The 19,130-nt window shown below is 50.9% G+C and overlaps 8 protein-coding genes across 8 annotated transcripts; 3 read left to right on the top strand and 5 right to left on the bottom strand.

Moving 5' to 3' along the window:
• Window positions 1-200: 200 nt before the first annotated feature.
• Window positions 201-1,509, top strand: ALTATR162_LOCUS1685 (uncharacterized protein; the record flags this gene model as incomplete). The annotated part of the gene is made up of 2 exons (XM_043309283.1): window positions 201-689; window positions 766-1,509. 2 exons carry the CDS (start codon window positions 201-203, stop codon window positions 1,507-1,509), a joined length of 1,233 nt encoding a protein of 410 aa, XP_043165218.1.
• Window positions 1,510-1,663: 154 nt separating this feature from the next.
• Window positions 1,664-2,518, bottom strand: ALTATR162_LOCUS1686 (uncharacterized protein; the record flags this gene model as incomplete). Its single annotated transcript, XM_043309284.1, has 5 exons — window positions 1,664-1,699; window positions 1,753-2,132; window positions 2,182-2,251; window positions 2,328-2,423; window positions 2,498-2,518. The coding sequence occupies 5 exons, from the start codon at window positions 2,516-2,518 to the stop codon at window positions 1,664-1,666; spliced, it is 603 nt and encodes a 200-aa protein (XP_043165219.1).
• Window positions 2,519-2,867: 349 nt separating this feature from the next.
• On the top strand, window positions 2,868-8,894 carry ALTATR162_LOCUS1687 (uncharacterized protein; the record flags this gene model as incomplete). The annotated part of the gene is made up of 2 exons (XM_043309285.1): window positions 2,868-3,243; window positions 3,295-8,894. The coding sequence occupies 2 exons, from the start codon at window positions 2,868-2,870 to the stop codon at window positions 8,892-8,894; spliced, it is 5,976 nt and encodes a 1,991-aa protein (XP_043165220.1).
• Window positions 8,895-8,988: 94 nt separating this feature from the next.
• ALTATR162_LOCUS1688 (uncharacterized protein) lies at window positions 8,989-9,750 on the bottom strand (the record flags this gene model as incomplete). The annotated part of the gene is made up of 1 exon (XM_043309286.1): window positions 8,989-9,750. The coding sequence occupies one exon, from the start codon at window positions 9,748-9,750 to the stop codon at window positions 8,989-8,991; it is 762 nt and encodes a 253-aa protein (XP_043165221.1).
• A 421-nt stretch (window positions 9,751-10,171) lies between these two features.
• ALTATR162_LOCUS1689 (uncharacterized protein) lies at window positions 10,172-11,218 on the bottom strand (the record flags this gene model as incomplete). The annotated part of the gene is made up of 1 exon (XM_043309287.1): window positions 10,172-11,218. The coding sequence occupies one exon, from the start codon at window positions 11,216-11,218 to the stop codon at window positions 10,172-10,174; it is 1,047 nt and encodes a 348-aa protein (XP_043165222.1).
• A 1,054-nt stretch (window positions 11,219-12,272) lies between these two features.
• On the bottom strand, window positions 12,273-13,104 carry ALTATR162_LOCUS1690 (uncharacterized protein; the record flags this gene model as incomplete). Its single annotated transcript, XM_043309288.1, has 3 exons — window positions 12,273-12,779; window positions 12,831-13,014; window positions 13,073-13,104. 3 exons carry the CDS (start codon window positions 13,102-13,104, stop codon window positions 12,273-12,275), a joined length of 723 nt encoding a protein of 240 aa, XP_043165223.1.
• A 1,795-nt stretch (window positions 13,105-14,899) lies between these two features.
• On the top strand, window positions 14,900-17,151 carry ALTATR162_LOCUS1691 (uncharacterized protein; the record flags this gene model as incomplete). The annotated part of the gene is made up of 8 exons (XM_043309289.1): window positions 14,900-15,135; window positions 15,222-15,302; window positions 15,364-15,651; window positions 15,708-15,805; window positions 15,868-16,085; window positions 16,182-16,418; window positions 16,481-17,042; window positions 17,099-17,151. The coding sequence occupies 8 exons, from the start codon at window positions 14,900-14,902 to the stop codon at window positions 17,149-17,151; spliced, it is 1,773 nt and encodes a 590-aa protein (XP_043165224.1).
• A 515-nt stretch (window positions 17,152-17,666) lies between these two features.
• ALTATR162_LOCUS1692 (uncharacterized protein) lies at window positions 17,667-18,836 on the bottom strand (the record flags this gene model as incomplete). Its single annotated transcript, XM_043309290.1, has 4 exons — window positions 17,667-17,721; window positions 17,779-18,550; window positions 18,613-18,655; window positions 18,723-18,836. 4 exons carry the CDS (start codon window positions 18,834-18,836, stop codon window positions 17,667-17,669), a joined length of 984 nt encoding a protein of 327 aa, XP_043165225.1.
• Window positions 18,837-19,130: the final 294 nt, after the last annotated feature.

The raw sequence follows: 19,130 nt of genomic DNA on the forward strand, positions 1-19,130 counted from the left end.
GTTTTTCAAGAACCAAGCCTACATCTACCTTGGTCGTGCGGCCGAAGCTCATGGTGACACTGTCCCAAAAGATCGAACCTAAAGCCTCTGCGCTCTTCCTGTCATATGAGCTCTCACTCTACAAACACTGACGTAAGACCGTCCTCAACGTCGCCAAACTAGACGATGACTACCTCCTCCTTCCAACCGCATTCGAATACATGGACTTCCAAGAGTGGCGCGCAAAACAGCGCGCTAAACTTGATGGAGCTCCAGATGCAGAGGAAAAGTCGCCAAAAGCGTCGTTTGCGGGTTTTGTACTGGCAGAGCGTTGCGGACACCCACTACACCCTCGGGATCCCCGTTTAGAAGCTCAAGATCAGCGGGAGGATGAGTCGGACGAAGAGGGCAAGGAGCGCGATACGATCGCTTGGTGTCCTATGTGCACTTTGCAGATCCATCTCAAGCTTCTAGGTGAGCTATGGGAGAAGTGGATGGAATCTGGCGGCCCCTGGCGTATCTTGCCTCTGGATGCTACTAGTGAGAACTTCCAAGTCGGAAAGCGGGCATACTACAAGCGGAAAACCGATTTAGTCAACAACGTCGATGACCTGGAGGATATCGCGCGTTTGGAAGCTTCATGGGAGGCTGCGAATCCCACTGTGGACACCGAGTTCGCGCGCTCGTATAGCGCAGACAGCTGTGGAAGGGTATGCAAAGGGCGTCCAGTTTCCTGCACGCTTAGCAGCAGCTGACCAAATCTTCCCTCGGACACGGACACACAAGGGAGTAAAGGAGCGCCTCTCGTACTCGCCAGACACAACGAAGGATACTCGACATCGTTCAAGCGGCCTTTACGCTCGGAACTACCCCTGCTACGATCCTGACTCCCCATACCGTTGTCCTAAAGATGATGGTTGGGCTGAGACTTCGTTTAAAAATAGCTGGGAATACAATGTATGGCAATGCCGCACCTTACTATGCGACAAAGAACCCTCTCAACCGGACGTCACTTACCGCGAACTCACCGACGACGATTCCAAGGACAATCTCATCAAGGGTATTGAAGAGTGGTTTAGTAAAATGGAGGAGGATCGGAAAGTGCCCTGGATCAACATACTGCTTACCACAACTGACATCTTCGTTGTCTGGAGAGGCCCATCTTTCCTTGACAAGCCGGACGGCGAATTTGACAACTGGGACAGGGTTGAAACACTTTTGGGAACAAGTCTGGAAGCCTATGCTCGACAGATTGGCGATATCATAGATGAAGGCTCTGAGGCAGAGACGAGCTCCGATGGCCAGCTAGTCGCAGGAGAAGATGTTGAAGCCTTTTTCGAGCAAGGCTCTCTAGCATCTGATCCCGAGTCTGACGAAGAGCGCGAATTGCCAGATGCCATGGTTCGAGAAAAGGATGATAATGATGTGGTCATTGACATTGTTGGGCAAGAACAACAACCTGGTCCCGTGACACTGGAGGAGGTCACTGGAACAGGGAGTTGTCGGCCTGACGAAGTAGGTGAGCGCTAGGTATAGGTGCCATTAGCATAGATGTGTACTTAGAAGTACGAAATGTATTGTTCGTATAGAGTGTAAATGGTATGCAAGATTACTTGTCTCGACTACGAAGTCCAGTTGTGAACGCCCCGATAAGGTCAAGAAGCCAGCAAAGCGAACCTAGTATTTACATAACGATGCAGCACGAGTTCTGCTTTTTGGCCTGAAACCGGTGTTAGTTTCCAACCGCGTCGCTTTACGGTATTCTTGACATACCTGTGTGTAGAACATCTTACTCTGAGCGCTCAACCCGTCACTCTTCTGAACCAAGTTGTCAATCTTCTCTCCACGCTCCAACACACTCTCGATAGTCTTGTGCAGCACAATCTTGGTCTCATCCAACTCCTTCTGAATCTTCATGATACTGTCTGCCTGTTGTGGGTCCTGGTACTTTTGTATGTAGTCCTTCAGCTCGGGAAAAGACATTTGTGGGCTCTCCTTCGTAGCGGAGGTATAGGCGGATTTTGGGTATTTGGATACGAATTCGTCGAGAACTTTGGAGAGGAGCTGATGCGCGACAAGCTTGGGGTATTCGAAATCGGTAATTATGATGCCGCAAACGCCTTCTGAGCGGCTGTAGGCGTGAAAGATGTAGTCTGACAGCGCTGTTAGACAGGGAGCACGTAGGGATGTCATGTGTCGTACCTTTCTCTTCCACATCTTGTCTCTGACCTGGTCTTGTTCGCTCGGCAACTTGGCCCGCGAAGAAAGACATCTACGCGTCCCATCAGCTTGACTGTCGTTCCCATGCTGCTATCGTCCTAGGTTATGTGCTGGGCCTCGTCACGTACGAACTCGCTGATGCTTCCTCGTGTGAAGCGGCTGTAGGAGCTGAGCTCGCGCTCACATGTCAACTCAACGCTAGGTTTCGTCTCATTCTTCCAGACCTAAATGCATTGTTAGCGACTTTAGACGGTTTCTTGAAGGCGGTGAGTGAGTGAGTGGGTGGGTGGGTGCTTACACCGATATAGACGACCTTCATGTTAGCGGTTTGTTGTATGAGATTGTAGGTAAAGGTGCTGGTACAGATAGGCGACAAAAGAGAGTGTAGTAAGTGTGGGCCTTGCGACTATCTGATCTCGAAAGAGGTGCCTGCGACCGGCCCGTGATAGCGCATCATGCGTCGGTCCCGCCAGCAAGGCGCGGCGCTCCTGATTATGTCATAGCGCTAATGCGTGGGGGCGGGGCAAGTCCAGCCGAATGCAGCCCAGTCATCCATCATCGATTCTGCCAAGCCTGACGAAGAGGCAAACCACGCCCTCTTTCCTGAAGAGCGGTCAAACAGGCTGACCTCTGTCACATCGACGACAACCTCTAAACAAGTCGCAATCATGTCGCCCGCCATCGAGGACGCCCAGGTGCAATGGCTCGAGCAACTCGATGCTATGCGCAAAGCCATTGCCGAACTCAATCTCCCTGCTGATGCTGAAAAGGCGCCAGCATACGGAGATGATCTTGAACTCAACGACGACGACTTCTCTGGAACTGCCAGCGGTGAAGATATCTGGGATGTCATCAGTGATGAGTACGAGGAAGAGTACAGCAGTGACCACCTGGACCAATTCCTGGACGGGCAAGCTACAGGAGAGGTTTATAGCCAGCAATGGCTAGCAGAGAAATGTTCTGAAGTAGCTCGAAGCAGTTCTGGTCTGGATTCTGGAGCGTTGAAGGAGCAGATTACAGCGATCTTGTCCAGTGACAGCAACGGTAAGGCTTCGTACCAACGACCAATATACTTGATATACTGACTACGCTTAGACGAAGAGTTGCAAATGATGCTCGCGGACATTGTGGGATATGGGGAGCTGGATCTGGTGGCGGACCTTATATCACATCGAAAGGACATAATGAGATCCCTACATGAACCCACTCCAGCTCAGGGCAGTGGTGTCATGGGTCGTTTGCAGACTCGAGCCGAACGCGAAGAAGCGTTGCGCCGCGCAGACTGGGAACACAAGACAGCTACTTTAGCGCCTGCTATGGACCGAACAGGTCCCCAATATCCTCACGTGTATCGGACTCACGAAGCCGGTAACAAGCTTTCAGCTTATGGCAAGAAGTACGCGCTACCTCCGGACACTGTACACCGCGATAACAACCTCTACGAAGAATATGAGATCCCTGCAGTAGCTGTAGGTACTGTTGGCGTAGGTCGAAGGCTGCTAGAGATCCAAGAACTGGACGGTCTTTGTCAGCGTACCTTTAAAGGCTACAAGTCACTCAACCGGATGCAGAGTCTTGTATACCCAGTTGCATACAAAACTAGTGAGAACATGCTGATCTGCGCACCTACGGGTGCTGGTAAAACAGATGCTGCCATGCTCACAATCCTCAACACCGTGGCCAAGAACGTTGTGCCGAATCCAATCGACGAGCCGGAAGCCACCGACTTTACTGTCATGACGGAGGACTTCAAGATTATCTATGTCGCACCCATGAAGGCGCTCGCTGCTGAGGTTACTGAGAAGCTTGGAAAGCGCCTAGCGTGGTTGGGTATCAAGGCTCGCGAACTCACTGGTGATATGCATCTTACCAAGGCTGAGATCTTGGATACGCAAATCATAGTCACTACACCAGAAAAGTGGGATGTGGTGACAAGGAAAAGCACAGGAGATACCGAACTGGTACAGAAAGTACGACTGCTCATCATCGACGAGGTTCACATGCTGCACGATGAGCGTGGAGCTGTTCTGGAAAGTTTAGTGGCCCGCACCCAACGACAAGTCGAGAGTACACAGTCACTCATCCGGATCGTCGGTCTCTCAGCGACACTTCCGAACTACGTCGACGTGGCTGACTTTCTTCGAGTGAATAAGATGGCCGGCCTTTTCTACTTTGACGCTTCATTCCGTCCTGTACCCCTGGAGCAGCACTTCATTGGCGCAAAGGGGAAGCCGGGTTCTGCAAAGTCACGCGAAAATGTGGAAAAAGTGGCTTTCGACAAGGTTGTGGAAATGCTCAAGCTGGGTCATCAAATAATGGTGTTCGTGCATTCAAGGAAAGATACAGTCAAGACTGCTAGGCGGTTGTATGACATGGCTATGGAGGAACAGTGCACCGATCTATTCGACCCGCAAGATCATCCCCGGTATGAGAATGCTGTGCGCGACATGAAACAGTCAAAAGGTCGAGAACTACGCGAGCTACTTGGAAAAGGCATGGGTACTCACCACGCCGGTATGCCTCGTTCTGACAGAAACTTGATCGAGCGTCTCTTTTCCGAGGGCGTGTTGAAGGTGCTCTGCTGTACAGCGACGCTTGCTTGGGGTGTCAACTTGCCCGCTGCAGCGGTCCTCATTAAGGGTACCCAAGTCTACAACGCCCAGGAAGGTAAATTCACCGACCTTGGTATTTTGGACGTTTTGCAAATTTTTGGTCGTGCTGGTCGACCTCAGTTCCAGGACACTGGTATCGGCTTTATCTGTACCACGCACGATAGGCTTGATCACTATATGCGCGCTGTGACTGAGCAACAGCCTATTGAGTCAAGATTTTCCGCAAAATTGATAGATAACCTCAATGCTGAAATCTCATTGGGTACAGTAACGACCGTGTCCGAAGCTGTCACGTGGCTTGGTTACTCGTACCTGTTCGTACGGATGCAGAAAAGCCCGCTGATGTATGGCATTGAATGGTCGGAGATCCGCGACGACCCACAGCTCGTGGGAAGACGCCGGAAGCTTATTATCGACGCCGCACGAATCCTACAGAGGAGCCAGATGATAATCTTCAACGAGACCACTGAAGATCTTCGAGCGAAGGATGTCGGACGAATCGCGAGTCAGTATTACGTTCAGCAATCGAGTATAGAAATCTTCAACACTATGATGCGGCCTCGTAGTACGGACGCGGATGCTTTGGCTATGGTCAGCATGAGTGGCGAGTTTGACCAGGTGCAATCACGCGAATCCGAGGAGAAGGAGCTGTCAGCGCTTAAAGAAGAAGGACATGTCATCACACAAGTCAAGGATGGATATGCCACATCGCACGGAAAGACAAATTACCTCCTTCAAGCTCACATCTCACGAGCACGACTAGAAGACTTCACACTCATTTCAGACACAAACTACGTAACCCAGAATGCCGCGCGTATTGCGCGTGCGCTTTTCATGATTGCGCTTAATCGGCGTTGGGGTTACCAGTGTCGCGTACTTCTCAGCCTTTGTCAGTCTATTGAACACCGATGCTGGTCTTTTCAGCATCCATTGCATCAGTATGACCTCCCACAGCCGGTCTTGCGTGCGCTCGACCACAAGTATCCTTCAATACAGACTCTGCGCGACATGGATTCAACGGAGATAGGAGACATGGTCCATAATAAGAAGATGGGCGGCGTGATCTCGAAGCTCATGAACAACTTCCCGACCTTGAGCATTGAATCTGAGATCGCTCCGCTCAACAGAGATGTACTACGAATACAGCTGTTTCTCACACCCGATTTCGTCTGGAATGATCGCCACCATGGTACTTCCGAGTCGTTCTGGATTTGGGTAGAGAACTCCGAGACATCTGAGATCTATCACCACGAGTTCTTCATCCTCTCGCGGAGGAAGTTGTACGATGATCACGAACTCAACTTCACGATCCCGCTGTCTGATCCTTTGCCGACGCAGGTATACGTTCGCGCCTTGTCTGATCGTTGGCTGGGCGCAGAGACGGTTCATCCCATATCTTTCCAGCATCTTATCCGACCGGACACCGAGAGCGTTTACACAGATCTACTGAATCTCCAGCCTCTACCCATCGCTGCACTGAAAAACCCTTTGCTGGAGGAAGTCTACGCGCAACGCTTTCAATATTTCAACCCTATGCAATCGCAGATCTTCCACTGCCTATATCATACACCCGCTAATGTTCTACTTGGATCGCCGACAGGTAGTGGCAAGACCGTTGCAGCTGAGCTTGCAATGTGGTGGGCATTCCGCGAGAAGCCAGGCTCAAAGGTTGTGTACATTGCGCCTATGAAGGCACTTGTCCGCGAGCGTGTACAAGATTGGGGCAAGCGACTTGCTGGTCCGATGGGGCTCAAGCTTGTTGAACTGACTGGTGACAACACTCCAGACACACGCACTATTCGTGATGCTGATATCATCATCACGACTCCAGAGAAGTGGGACGGTATCAGTCGTAGTTGGCAAACTCGCGGTTATGTTCGCCAAGTCAGCTTGGTCATTATTGACGAGATTCATTTGTTGGGTGGAGACCGTGGTCCAATTCTGGAAATCATCGTCTCACGTATGAACTATATCGCATCGCAGAAGAAAGATGGCTCTATTCGCCTGCTTGGCATGTCAACAGCCTGCGCCAACGCATCGGACCTTGGAAATTGGCTGGGTGTCAAAGAGGGCTTGTTCAACTTCCGGCATTCTGTTCGCCCAGTACCGTTGGAGATCTTCATCGACGGCTTCCCAGAGCAGCGGGGCTTTTGTCCGCTTATGCAGTCGATGAACCGGCCGACGTTCCTTGCAATCAAAGCCCACTCGCCAGAGAAGCCAGTTATCGTCTTCGTAGCTTCGCGTCGCCAGACTCGTCTAACAGCTCGCGATCTCATCAACTTCTGTGGTATGGAAGATAATCCAAGGCGCTTCCTGCGCATGTCTGAAGACGACCTGGCCGTCAATCTCGATCGGGTCAAAGACGATTCGCTACGTGAGGCACTGAGCTTTGGCATTGGCCTGCATCACGCTGGTCTTGTCGAGACCGATCGATCACTCTCTGAAGAGCTCTTTGCAAACAACAAGATTCAAATTCTCGTCGCGACCAGTACACTTGCTTGGGGCGTGAACTTACCGGCCCATCTCGTCGTGGTAAAAGGCACACAGTTCTTCGATGCAAAAACCGAAGGGTACAAAGACATGGATCTGACAGATGTTCTGCAGATGTTGGGTCGTGCTGGCCGTCCTCAGTTCGACGACTCGGGTATCGCACGTATCTTCACGCAAGACGCAAAGAAGGAGTTCTACAAGCACTTCCTGCATACCGGATTTCCCGTCGAATCGTCACTTCACAAGGTGCTCGACAATCATTTGGGTGCTGAAATCTCTGCCGGTACCATTGCTACAAAGCAAGACGCATTGGACTACCTAACTTGGACGTTTTTCTTCCGCCGTCTACATAAGAATCCTTCCTTCTATGGGCTTGAGATTTCGGCTGAAGAGCACAATACGATAGCTGCACAATCCCTCGCAAACGACTACATGGTCGAACTGGTGGAAACCTCTCTCAGTGAACTAGACGAGTCGTCTTGCGCGGTCGTAGAGCCAACAGGCGAAGTTGAACCAACTCCACTCGGCAAGATCATGAGTTACTACTATCTCAGCCATAAGACAATCCGCTACCTTGTAAAGAATGTCAAGCGCAACGCAACCTTTTCGGATGCTCTTTCATGGATCTCGCACGCTACCGAGTACGATGAGTTACCCGTTCGTCATAATGAAGACCTCATCAATGCCGAGCTGTCGAAAGCCCTCCCAATCCCTGCAGACGACTTTGGTCTACCCATGTGGGATCCACACGTCAAGTCGTTCCTGCTCCTGCAAGCCCACTTCTCGCGCATCGACTTGCCAATATCGGATTACGTCGGTGATCTGAACAGTGTATTGGATCAGAGCATTCGTATCGTGCAGGCATCAATTGATGTGCTAACTGAACTTGGCTATCTCTCTTCATGCGAGATGATGATCTCGATCCTCCAGGCTATCAAGTCCGCTCGCTGGCCAACCGACGGACCATTGTCAATTTTCCCAGGCGTGGAAGTTGACAAGGAGAAAAAACGTCTCGAACATCCCAAAGCCAGTCCGAAGACACTGATCGAGACCACCACTACATCTTCCGCGGTGCTTGAGCGTTCAGCTAAATTTGCTGGTGTCCCGCATACTGGTATTAAGCGCTTCATCGAGCCGGTATCTCGCCTACCCATCCTGAAGCTCGATCTAGGCAACGTCAACGCACTCGGTCTGGACTTCAGAATCTCACGCCAGAACCCAGCTAGAATGCAACAAGGCGGCATACGCATCTTTGCTCCACGCTACCCCAAGCCGCAGACTGAAGGCTTTTTCGCCATCATCTCGTACTCCAATACCGACGAAATCATCGCTTTGAAGCGTGTCAATTGGCCTGACCCTAATAGGAACGGTGGTCATGGACGAGGTGGGCGCGGCGCAAATGCATCTGGAGGCGCACACTCGAGATTGCAGGCTTCTACCAAGGTCTCGCTGCCACCCGAGGCACAGGGTAAGAGGGTGGATATTAGCGTGCTGAGTGATTCGTACCCTGATATGAGGTGGAAGATTGAGGGTGTCGAAGTGCCTGAAGCACCTTTGGTGGATGCTTACGGGAAGGGCAAGGAAAAGGCGTAGTAATGCAGATGCAGTAGACTGCTTTCTAAATCACAGACGCGCAACGTCAGAGGCGTGCATAACATCAGTGCGTATATATAGTTCAATGTACAATTCAAAACAGTAAACACTGTACCACCTCATCGTTTTCTCTTCCAAGTCTCTCCAAATCGCTTCTGTAGTCCAAAACATCAACATGCTCCTGCCCCAACAACCTTCCCCCCTCTCTATATACCCTCTCGTACAGATGTCTCGCGTCACCTCTCCTCCCAGCCTTCTCCACCACAAAACCCAAGGTCCACACACTTTCTACCGTCTCTTGCTGCATTCTCCCCAAAATTTTCTCTCTTATCTTCAATGTCTTTCTCGCCAATGCCTCCGCTTCTCGTACCGTGCGAGATGTACCCTGACACGCCAGACTATATGCAAGCTCATTGGTAATCTGCAACAACTCTCTGTTCTCCTCTGGAAACAGCCGCCTATAGCCATCAAGTGCACGCCGGAAGTACGCCTCTGCGTCCACGTATTTGCTCTGAGCGACCAGCGCTCTCGCAATCCCGACAAGAGATTCATACACTCTTTTGTTGCCGTGTGGAAGTGTCCTTTCCTTATACGCAAGCGCTTCTTGGAGGTACGTTTCAGCTTCTGCGGAGCGGTTGTGGATATGCAGGCTTAGACCAATAAGTTCGAGAGCGTTGCACCACTCAACGTCGTGAACAGTGGGAGGTGTGTTGCGATGCCAGAAGGCTGCGTTCCATGCTTCGTAGGCATCAGGGTAGTCATCTGCTCTGAGGGCCCAGAAGGCGAGTTCGTTGCAGCAGTCCTGGACGTCAAAGCCGAGAGCATCGAGTGCAGATGTTACGTAAGACGCGGCCATGGTGCCTAGAGGTAATGGTGCAGGTACGATGTCGCGGAGATGAAGGCACCTGTGAGAGGGGCAAGCAATGACTTTTCGAAAATGAAAAGAATCATGGAAATGGATGCGCGCGTGTCAAGATAACGAACTACTGTCATTGATGATAGATGAGTGCCTTTACTATCACTCATATACGTGCTATGAAGTCTGTTGCTTCTCTTCACGTTCCTACCGCGAATCGAAATCTGCCAACCATTATTTGGTACCTGCTTATGTCCTTCGCCTATATCGTCCTCATTGGACATCGTTCTTCACGTCTCTGCACCGTGCATCTTCTCTCGTTGGTATTTATACGCTTCGTAATTATCGCTTCATAGTATGCGGCGCACTGCTCGTGGTGGTCATGTGGTAGTGGGTGAGTATTGGGCCGCTGTGAATCAGCTCAGTCATCGCCAAAGACGATAAAGCTCGCCTCTTCCTCGATTTCAAAATATATACCATCACCCTCGCCACATTCATCACCATATTCAGAGCTTTCGTCGCCAGAGTCAATGTCTTCCCAGTCACTATTCTCGTCATCGTCTTCGATCTCGTCGATTGAGTCAAAGACCGGCCGTGACTCCTCTTCATTGGAAAGCAGACTTTCGTTGACCGACTCTTCTGTTTCACCAACATGATGGATCTTGACTTGGGAGTAGTCTTCCGAATCTTCTGAGATTTGGTCCTCTTCTGGTTCGTCTTGTTCCGCAACTGTATATTTCCCAGGTTCATATCGAGGTGATCGTCGGTGGAAGTAAGGGTTGGGTCGTCCGGGCGCAAAGTCGGTATCTTGAGCGAAGACTACAGCAGTGTGCTTTTTGGAGCGCGGTAGCCTTTCCAAGCAACCAGTTGTTTCTGACCAGTATAGCTCCACCGCCTTCGCTGCGGTTTGCGTCTCTTCGTGACTGGTCTCCGGGTGCTGCGCGGACCATCTAGCCTCTTCTTCAGCCATGGTCTCTAGTCTCGACAGCTCCTTGAGTGTACTAATCTTCCCCTTGCACCAAGCGCTGTACACTATGTCCTGGTGTTCAGAGCTGGTGAGTGTACAAGAGGGAGCGCGACCACCAGCACTTTTAAGTGCCTCGGACAGGACGTTCATGTATCTGACATGCAACTCAACAATACAGACGGGACATCGTGATTGTGGCTGGCCCGCTGCTACGGGATGCATCGCATGCTGACATATCGATGCGACTGGTGAGTTGAACGAAGATGACGTTGTTTCAGAACCACAATGTGAGATGTGACCGGTGATATCATCGAATATGTCTGAGAAGTATCCAGAGTCTTGTCGCTTCAGCCACTGGTGAAAATCTTCGTATTCGTGTGCTGTAGGAATGTAGCCTTGCTCAGCTGGTCTGACGTTGGTGTGCAAGCACTGCCATCGCTTGTATTGCTTCAGCTCCCGGGGCGGCATGATGACGCTTGCCGGTATCTTTGTGCAACTCATGATGGCGTCGTGTGATGCGTGGTAGTGATGGGTTTTGTGGCTGCTTGTGTGGTGTGGTGCTGCCCTTGCGGTGAGGATGTCGCCGGAAGGCGTAAATCGACTTTATAAGACCGAAAGTGTGCAAGGTCTCGTCCGGTAGATGAAGTACGTAGTCAGCGAGGAAAGTCAGGGGTGTGCGACAACCACGGTTGAGCGGTTCGTTTGCGGGGAATGTGACCGCTGGTACCGGAGAAACCCTTGGAGGCGCAGGTATGCTTCCAAAGAGCTTCTGTTCGGCCACTGCTGCGAGCACTGTCGTGATGATTGAGCACGCGCCGTAAACGGTGAATGTGAAGGCTGTTTCGGATGGCGCGGACGTCCTTTGTCACAAATCAAGACTTGTGAAGGCGGCTGTCGCTATGTTTCCGCTTCAAGCGTCTCTCTTCAATGTCTGCCCTTCTCGCCAGTAGGCTCCAGGTGTATAGAGATATCCGGAGTTCAAATATCGCGTTCAAACGCGGTGACCAGTGCTGACGACGTCGCCCAACTTCGCAATCTTAGGGAGATTCGAGTACCAGAAAAAGGCCATGATTCTAGGGCAGATATAATCCATTCCTGTCGCTTTGCGGGTTGGTGTGAATATTTCGCGATGTGTCGCGCGGGTGTTGCCGTTCACTTGGGCCGGCGTCGGATGCTGATGTGGGGGAGACGGCGACTTTAAAGGAAGGCGGGGCAGACGCGTCTGCTATGAATGAGGTGTGTGCGAGGGTCTTCTGCTAGGCTTCACTGTCGATCGCGAGTGATTTCGCGTCTCCAGTGTGGGTAGGGGTGTAGGTCCGTTTGGGTGTGAAAGGGTCAAATGGCTTTCGTGGGCTGGGCTTCGATGGTGCGGACAATTGTGCGTCATGACCCTGACTCATTTAGGAGACACTGTGGCTGAGCTGTGGCTGTGCGATGGGCTCGGCCACTTATTCACTCGACATATCTCAGGTGATTCCTCACAAACAAACTTATTTTCTGTAACAATTATATGCGAAACTATCACCACGAGACCCATCATCGAGCACAGTCCCGGCTAGCTCAAAGGCCTGGCCGCTCTGGCAATGAAACACTGGATTTGGCACACCTCCTCGCTCAGCAGCTCAATCTCGAGGTTTTCCTGTAGAACCTCGAATTTGAAATCAACCAAGCCAGCCTTCTCCATCAACGCCTTTATATCGCCCTCCTTTTGTTGCGGATGTTTTGCTTGGCCTGACTCTTGAACAGCTTCACTACTCACGTGGCTATACAGATCCTGGATGAGCAGGACCCCGCCAGGCTTCAACCGCTCACCCAAGAGTCTAACAGCGTTTTCCGCGGACGGAAAGTGATGCAGGGCTGATCCGACTGTGATGAAATCGAAATGCTGATATTCTTCACTAGCCAGGAGAGAAGGTTCAGGTGGGTCCGACAGTAAGTTTCCGACCATAACTGCGACCTTTTCGCAAGCAAGGCCAAACTCGTTCATGTTGTTTTTGTACTTTTCGATCATGGCGGCGGATGCATCAACTGCGTGGATCGAAGATACATATGGTCCGAAGATCTGAATTGCAGTCAGCAAAAGAAATTCCATTTGCTTTCGAGCTCTACACACTTTACTGAGAAACCCAGGGCCGCACGCATAGTCCAGCATGCGAACCTTACTGCCTGCTTGTGTGCCTTCAGGAAACTTAGCCCAATCGACGCCAGCAAAGAGGACTCTGTCGCCTGTCATTCGGGCGAGCTTTTGACGACTGGTCTTATTGATTGGGCGCTCCTCGAACCAATCTGATACTTGCCTGTCACATTATTAGCTTCTTCTGTGGTACTACAGCGTCTTCGAGTGGTACTGCTTACCCCATATCGTCTTCCTGCGGTAGAGAAGTCATTCCGTCTGCAGATGCTCTATCATACAGTCCTGTATTAATCTGCACATAGCTATGTGCCGATGGAGCGCACTTTATACAGAATCAGTGGATATTACTTGTTAATGAGTATCCCATTGAGTTTTCCTTGAGTTTGCAACAAGTCTCCGTCTCCATGGTCGTCGGCGACTTTCAGAACCATGCTCGGATACTTGAGGGCTCCACTAGAGCTACACAGGAAGTGTCTGGCTGACAGCATAGAGTATTCAAGCCAGGTAAACTGAGGGTCTGACTGTTCGTGGAGACATATTGGGTATACTGGATTGTACGACAGAAAGAGCGTTCCTGGTGCTTGCTCAACCGGAAGCTCTTACAGAGTGGATCAACATCAACATCAGCCAGCACACATTCGGAAGTCCCTTCAATACTAACTCTAACAGATACTGCCGCCCTTACAATCTCGAACCTTCAGTCTTCTTTCAGCGTCATCTGCTTTGGTTCCAGACGAGTCGGACAGAGGAATCCTTTCCGGACCCCCGGGTTATTGCATTGGTGTCCGTTGAGCCGCACAGCTTCTTTGTGTGCCCTCCTCATGTCCCGGTTTATGCATCGTATTCACTGTTGGTGCGTCATTCTGCCGTACGTTGCTGATGGTCCCTTCATTGACAGGATCGGCATCGGTACACCATTCGGTCCTCCTACCATTCCTAGGTATTGTGCGCCTAACGGTAAGCTGCGGACTACCAATGAGCCACCACGCCTCGTGGAACCTCAATCTGCAAAGATGAGCTCAGCCCGAGATACGGTTCGAGCGCGAACTTCCCGAGTCGTCGCAACGCTGCTTACCCATGTCTATGAACCCAGAGTGGCCTTGCCAGCTAACAAGTGAGGCATCTTCCAATATTTACATCGGTAAGGGCCGTAGCGCGGCACATTGTTTGGGAACATTGTCCTCTCCCTGTTGTTACTCAAGTGCGACTTCAGATTCTGGGGTCAAGCCGCGGGGTTTTCGGAATCCTCCCGCACTTCGCTACACCTCCAAAGAAAGACTTACCGGTTGATCCACCACACCTGTATATCAACAAGCGAGTAGGGCTTATCTTCTCCAGCTGATATGCGCTCGGCATCTCCGGGCTAAGAGGAAGTGCATGCATTAGTTTTGGGCTCGGCGAATCATCAACCTAATATTAGTTCAGCTCTCAGCCCTGGATTAGGGTCAGGGCTGAGCTCTGGCCTCCAGAGAAAGCCACAATGCTGTATCTACGATGAGAATGCCATACTATTTTGCCGGATATCTACAAGGCGGCTGTATCATACGGTGGGGCTGTGCCGCGCGACTATTATTGGACAATCGCATTTCCCTCCAATCCCTCGGGCCATGGTACACTTACATTAGATCTTCAACCGTCGGATTCATCGCATGCTCGGTTCCTTTCCGACCATGTATGTATCTGATCGAAGTATAGCTAACACATAACGAATGACAGCGCCGTCGCCCAACATCATCCGGTTACGGTGATGCTGACAGAACGCCTTGCGAACCCCGATTGGTTCTTTCCATAGCTACATATTAAACTGCTGTGCTTACTGTTGTGCAGGAGACAGGCATTAGCGTACGTGCGGACGATCCATAGTCCAGAAGTATACGGGCGCAGTTAGGCGTGCAGGCTACCCTGTTCCTACCTTTCAGAGACCCTTTCCCACATTTCTTTGAGGCGCAGCCGCATCGGGCTCATACCACTTGACCAGGCTCAAGGACTTGGATCTCTCCGTTCAGATTCCGACCCACCCTCCATACCTAGTCTTCTCATTGAGCAAGATGGACTACCGTGACCAACACCGTGACGATATAAGCAGTCCCCGGAGCTATACCGATAGTCAATGGAGCCCTCCTCCACCGGGTTTCCATGAGCACGATCAGATATATGCAGCCGAGGGCTCGCCTCATACCTACTCTAACGCAAACTCACCAGCAGCTGTGTCCCCTCCTCTACCGTATGAACATGAGTATCACCAACATCCTCAACCACAAAACCATGAAACTTATCAGCAAGGGTATGTCATCTTCGCTGAGTTAACAAATTCATCCGATAGAACTGAGCCGCTTCTCCACCCAGCCTTTTGATCTGATTGTTTAATAGGTATTCAACGGAGAAGGAGATCCCATACGCCACAGCTGTTCCAGTCGGCAAACCTACTCCAGATTTCGAGGGACCTCAGGTGTAAGTATCCTTGTTCTAACTGCCTATGAGGCATGTGCTGACTTTATACACCAATATGTAGAGTACCGGGCCAGTTCAGTCATTACCCTCATGGAGGCCGACCGATGTCACCTTCGTCACATGGAGGCACTACCATTACCTCTCCGCACATCCGGCCATATGGATTCAAGGAGCATGTCGACCCGTACGATAATCCTCAAGCTGGTCCTCCACCAGTGCCACCGAAGGAGGATCGAAAATGCGGCATGAAGAAGCGGACGTTCTTTATTCTCATTGGAGTCATTATCATTGCGATTATCGGTCTCGCCTTAGGACTCGGTCTGGGATTGGGATTACAGAAAAAAGACTCGTAGGTTCACAATGCATGTATCTTTGCCTTATAATTAAGGCGCTAACAATACACAGAGATGAGAACACAGTTCATCCCTTCTGTCGTGATAATCCTGAGTCATGTATTGGCGGCTCTCTCAATGCCGACTACCTGTCGACAAAGGGTGTTTTCAGTAAGTTGATTTTACGAGACATGTACGAAACGAACGCTGACTTGAGACTTACTGCTTTGCAGACGGTACAGGTATCGCTCTAGCTGGAGAATCTTGGAATAAAGGCCAACGACGGATTTTCACGCTTTACTTTCAGCACCATACAGGCGATATTAGATTCATGCAATATACTACGGACAGAAAATGGATTGGTGGGGGTAAAGCTCAAACTGTTGCTGGTGATGCGAAAAGTGCATCACCTATATCTGCAGTCTCCTTTGCCCTCAATGAGACTCAATATGTGAGTATGATCGAATAAACTTTTCCGCAGATCGCGACTCCGCGATCGAACTCAGGTAACCTCCTCATTCTAAAGCACTATCCTGACTATGGACAGTTCCATATCTTCTACATCGACAAAAATAACACCGTCAAGCAACTGATCCAGTCCAACACAAGCGACATCTGGCAACCAGGTCCGCTCAGCGACCTCAATCTCAAAGCCTTCGACTCGCCAACCACTGGTTTACAGGCTTGCTACAAGGGGAACTTTTACGGAGATTCCGACTTCACGAAATTTCCTACAGCGTCTGGCCTCAATAACACAGACCCCTTTGAGGGACAAACAGGCATGGTAAGTTTGAGATGTACAAACTACTTCAAAGACATACACTGACCGCATCATCATCGCCACAGAACATATGGTTTGCTGTCGACGAATCCACCTTTCATCAGTACGCCTGGTACAGCGGTCAAACAGAGGACGTATGGGTACTCATCGAACCATGGTCTGGTTTCAACGGCCATGCCGGTGTAGGCTGCTACAGCTGGGGCGCAGGCACCACATCCTACGCCATGTTAAATAACAAGGACAATGACGTGGAGTTCTGGTGGAAAGATACGAATGAGACCGCCACGTCCACGCCGACCCACCCCATCAACTCCTGGACAAACGCCAGTATGGGCGCCATCAAAGACGTGTACCCCATCACGTCTCTTGGCTACACAACGTACTTTTACGCGCAAATGGCGGATCGAAGTATCAAGGGGTACAATGTTACGTACCAAGCTGAAAACACAACGTTCATTGAAGACCAGACGTTTACCGTTACTGATGTAGCGGGTTCGGTGGTGGGGCTTGGGGGTACGCATCTTACTGTTACAGCATTTGCTGAGAAGCGTGGAGAGGAGACGTTGTGGGACAGCTTGTATGTGTTCTTCCAGACGGAAGGAGATGACATTACGGCTTTCACAAGAGGTAAGTTGTGATTGTGCGAGATGCGTGTGGGATATGCACTGACTTTACCTCTGCAGGTTTGAATGGTGGCGAGTGGACAAAGGGGTCTTTAAGCATTCCGGATGAGTAAGGTTGAGATAGGATCACGCACTTGTCGATTTTCACTTCATGTCAGGCTGCGATGGGTCTACTTTTATGGCTTCTCTACGACGATAGATGTCGGGCGTTTTCACTGTGATACCTGCTGTATTCGATTGGTTATTTAGTAATCTATGAATACTACGACTGAACCCCTCACTCTCTTGTTCACTCTGCACAAAGCTCGCACTTGGTGATGCGAGACTTTCTGCTATCAACCTAAACACTCGTGCAAGCCCATAGACGAATACAGGTCTTGAGTGTATTTGTAGATGTATTGCTCAATATACAGCCTAATTGCATGGTCCTGTGTATGTCTCTATAGGAACACCGTGCTATGCAAACGCAAAATATCACGCGAGCATCTCAAGGCGGAACTAGCTCTTGTCCTTCCAAGCACCAGCACCATAACCAGCCGTAGGCAGTTTTCCTGGAGACGAAAATGGTAAGCGACGGAGCCGTACACAGCGGGCGAATGGTAGTCTTATCGGAGAGCGATTGTGTCGATCAATCTTTGAGCCGCGTACCTGCAATATCTTCCTGGGCGTCTCTGACGAGGAAGCTTGGGGAATCGTTAGCCCTAATCACCTACAAGATACGACGTGACCATTCAACTTACTTGTACCACAAAATAGTCGGCAGAACCGTACCCAAATGCCACAGGCTATGCGCATCAATCATGCCCTTCCAAGGCGGGAAATCCAACAACTCCAGACTCATAGCCAAGATAATCCAGGCGACACACAGACCAGGCCAGACAGCCCATGCCCTCCCAATCTTCTGGTACTGGAGGTAACTGAAGCCACTCCAGAGCAAGTTGGCTACGACGCCAACAGCAACATTGGCAGCCATGTTGTACGTATAATCCCAAGACCAGAGCGAGAGGTACAGGACATGTAGCGTATACAAGGTAATGCAAACTCCCGTCCAAAGCCTCAGCAAGCTCTGTTTCCTCGGCTCCTTCCTATCGAGTCTGAAGACCCTGATGGGCGCGTAATACAGCCCATACAGCACGTTCGCGCCAGCAGCGAAGTAATCCAACTTTTCCGTAACGCCAAAATCCCTCGTGTGGAAGATCATGCTGAACGTCCAGCTTGCCAGGCCCACGTATCCAAACCACAGGTAGTATTTTCGCAGCGGGTACGAAGCGGGGATTTTGTCGCGGAGCTGCGACATGCCCCAGTCATGCGCAAGGTAGTTGAAGAGGGAGAAGATGACGCTGAATGGCTCTTGCATGCCCATGAAGCGGTAAAAAGGCCATTTGCCGTGGAATTGGTAGATGGGCTGCATGTATGGAGGGTCGCGGGCGAGGCGTTGGGCAGTTACAATGTGTTGGCATGTGTAATCGCATTCGGAGGGACAGTCCCAGAGAAGGAGACGGCGGTGGAAGGCTGCGCGAGTTGTGAGTACCAGGCACGAGACTAGAATTTCGGGATGGATATGGGTGGCATACGTATCGACGGACCATCTGGGCCGCAATTGGCTTCTTTACAAACCTGTGGACTTCGTGTTAGCGAACGCGCCTAGAAGTCTCCAAGAATCAGCTCCCATATCTACACGTACCTGTACACAGTCCTTGAAGTCGGGCAATCTGTCGCCCAAAGAAGCCTGCGCTGCTCCGCCCAGCAGAAGCAAAACGGCGAGGGTGTGCCATGCGGAGGCTATTCGTAATTTCATTGTTCACCAGTGTGGGACAATTGCGGCTGCCATGCACTTGTGTCTTGCGTATCCTCGAGAAGTTCCCAAGTCGCGTGTCGGAGACGAATGGATCGACAGGGTCTTGGCGGGCCGGTAAATCCGTCGTCTCCCCTGGCTAAGGCAGGTGGTCGAGGACATGTATCGGATAGGTACAACAAAGTCCAAGAGACGTATTTGACGATGCGCAGTGCCCAGGTCGATCGATGCTTCTGCTCCCCGTTGTCGCATTGTCTTGTCGGCTGAACATCAATCTTACGGCCTTGCACCGTCGCA

The sequence above is a fragment of the Alternaria atra genome (genome assembly GCF_907166805.1).
Source record: "Alternaria atra isolate CS162 genome assembly, contig: 21, whole genome shotgun sequence".
NCBI classification, from domain to species: domain Eukaryota; kingdom Fungi; phylum Ascomycota; class Dothideomycetes; order Pleosporales; family Pleosporaceae; genus Alternaria; species Alternaria atra.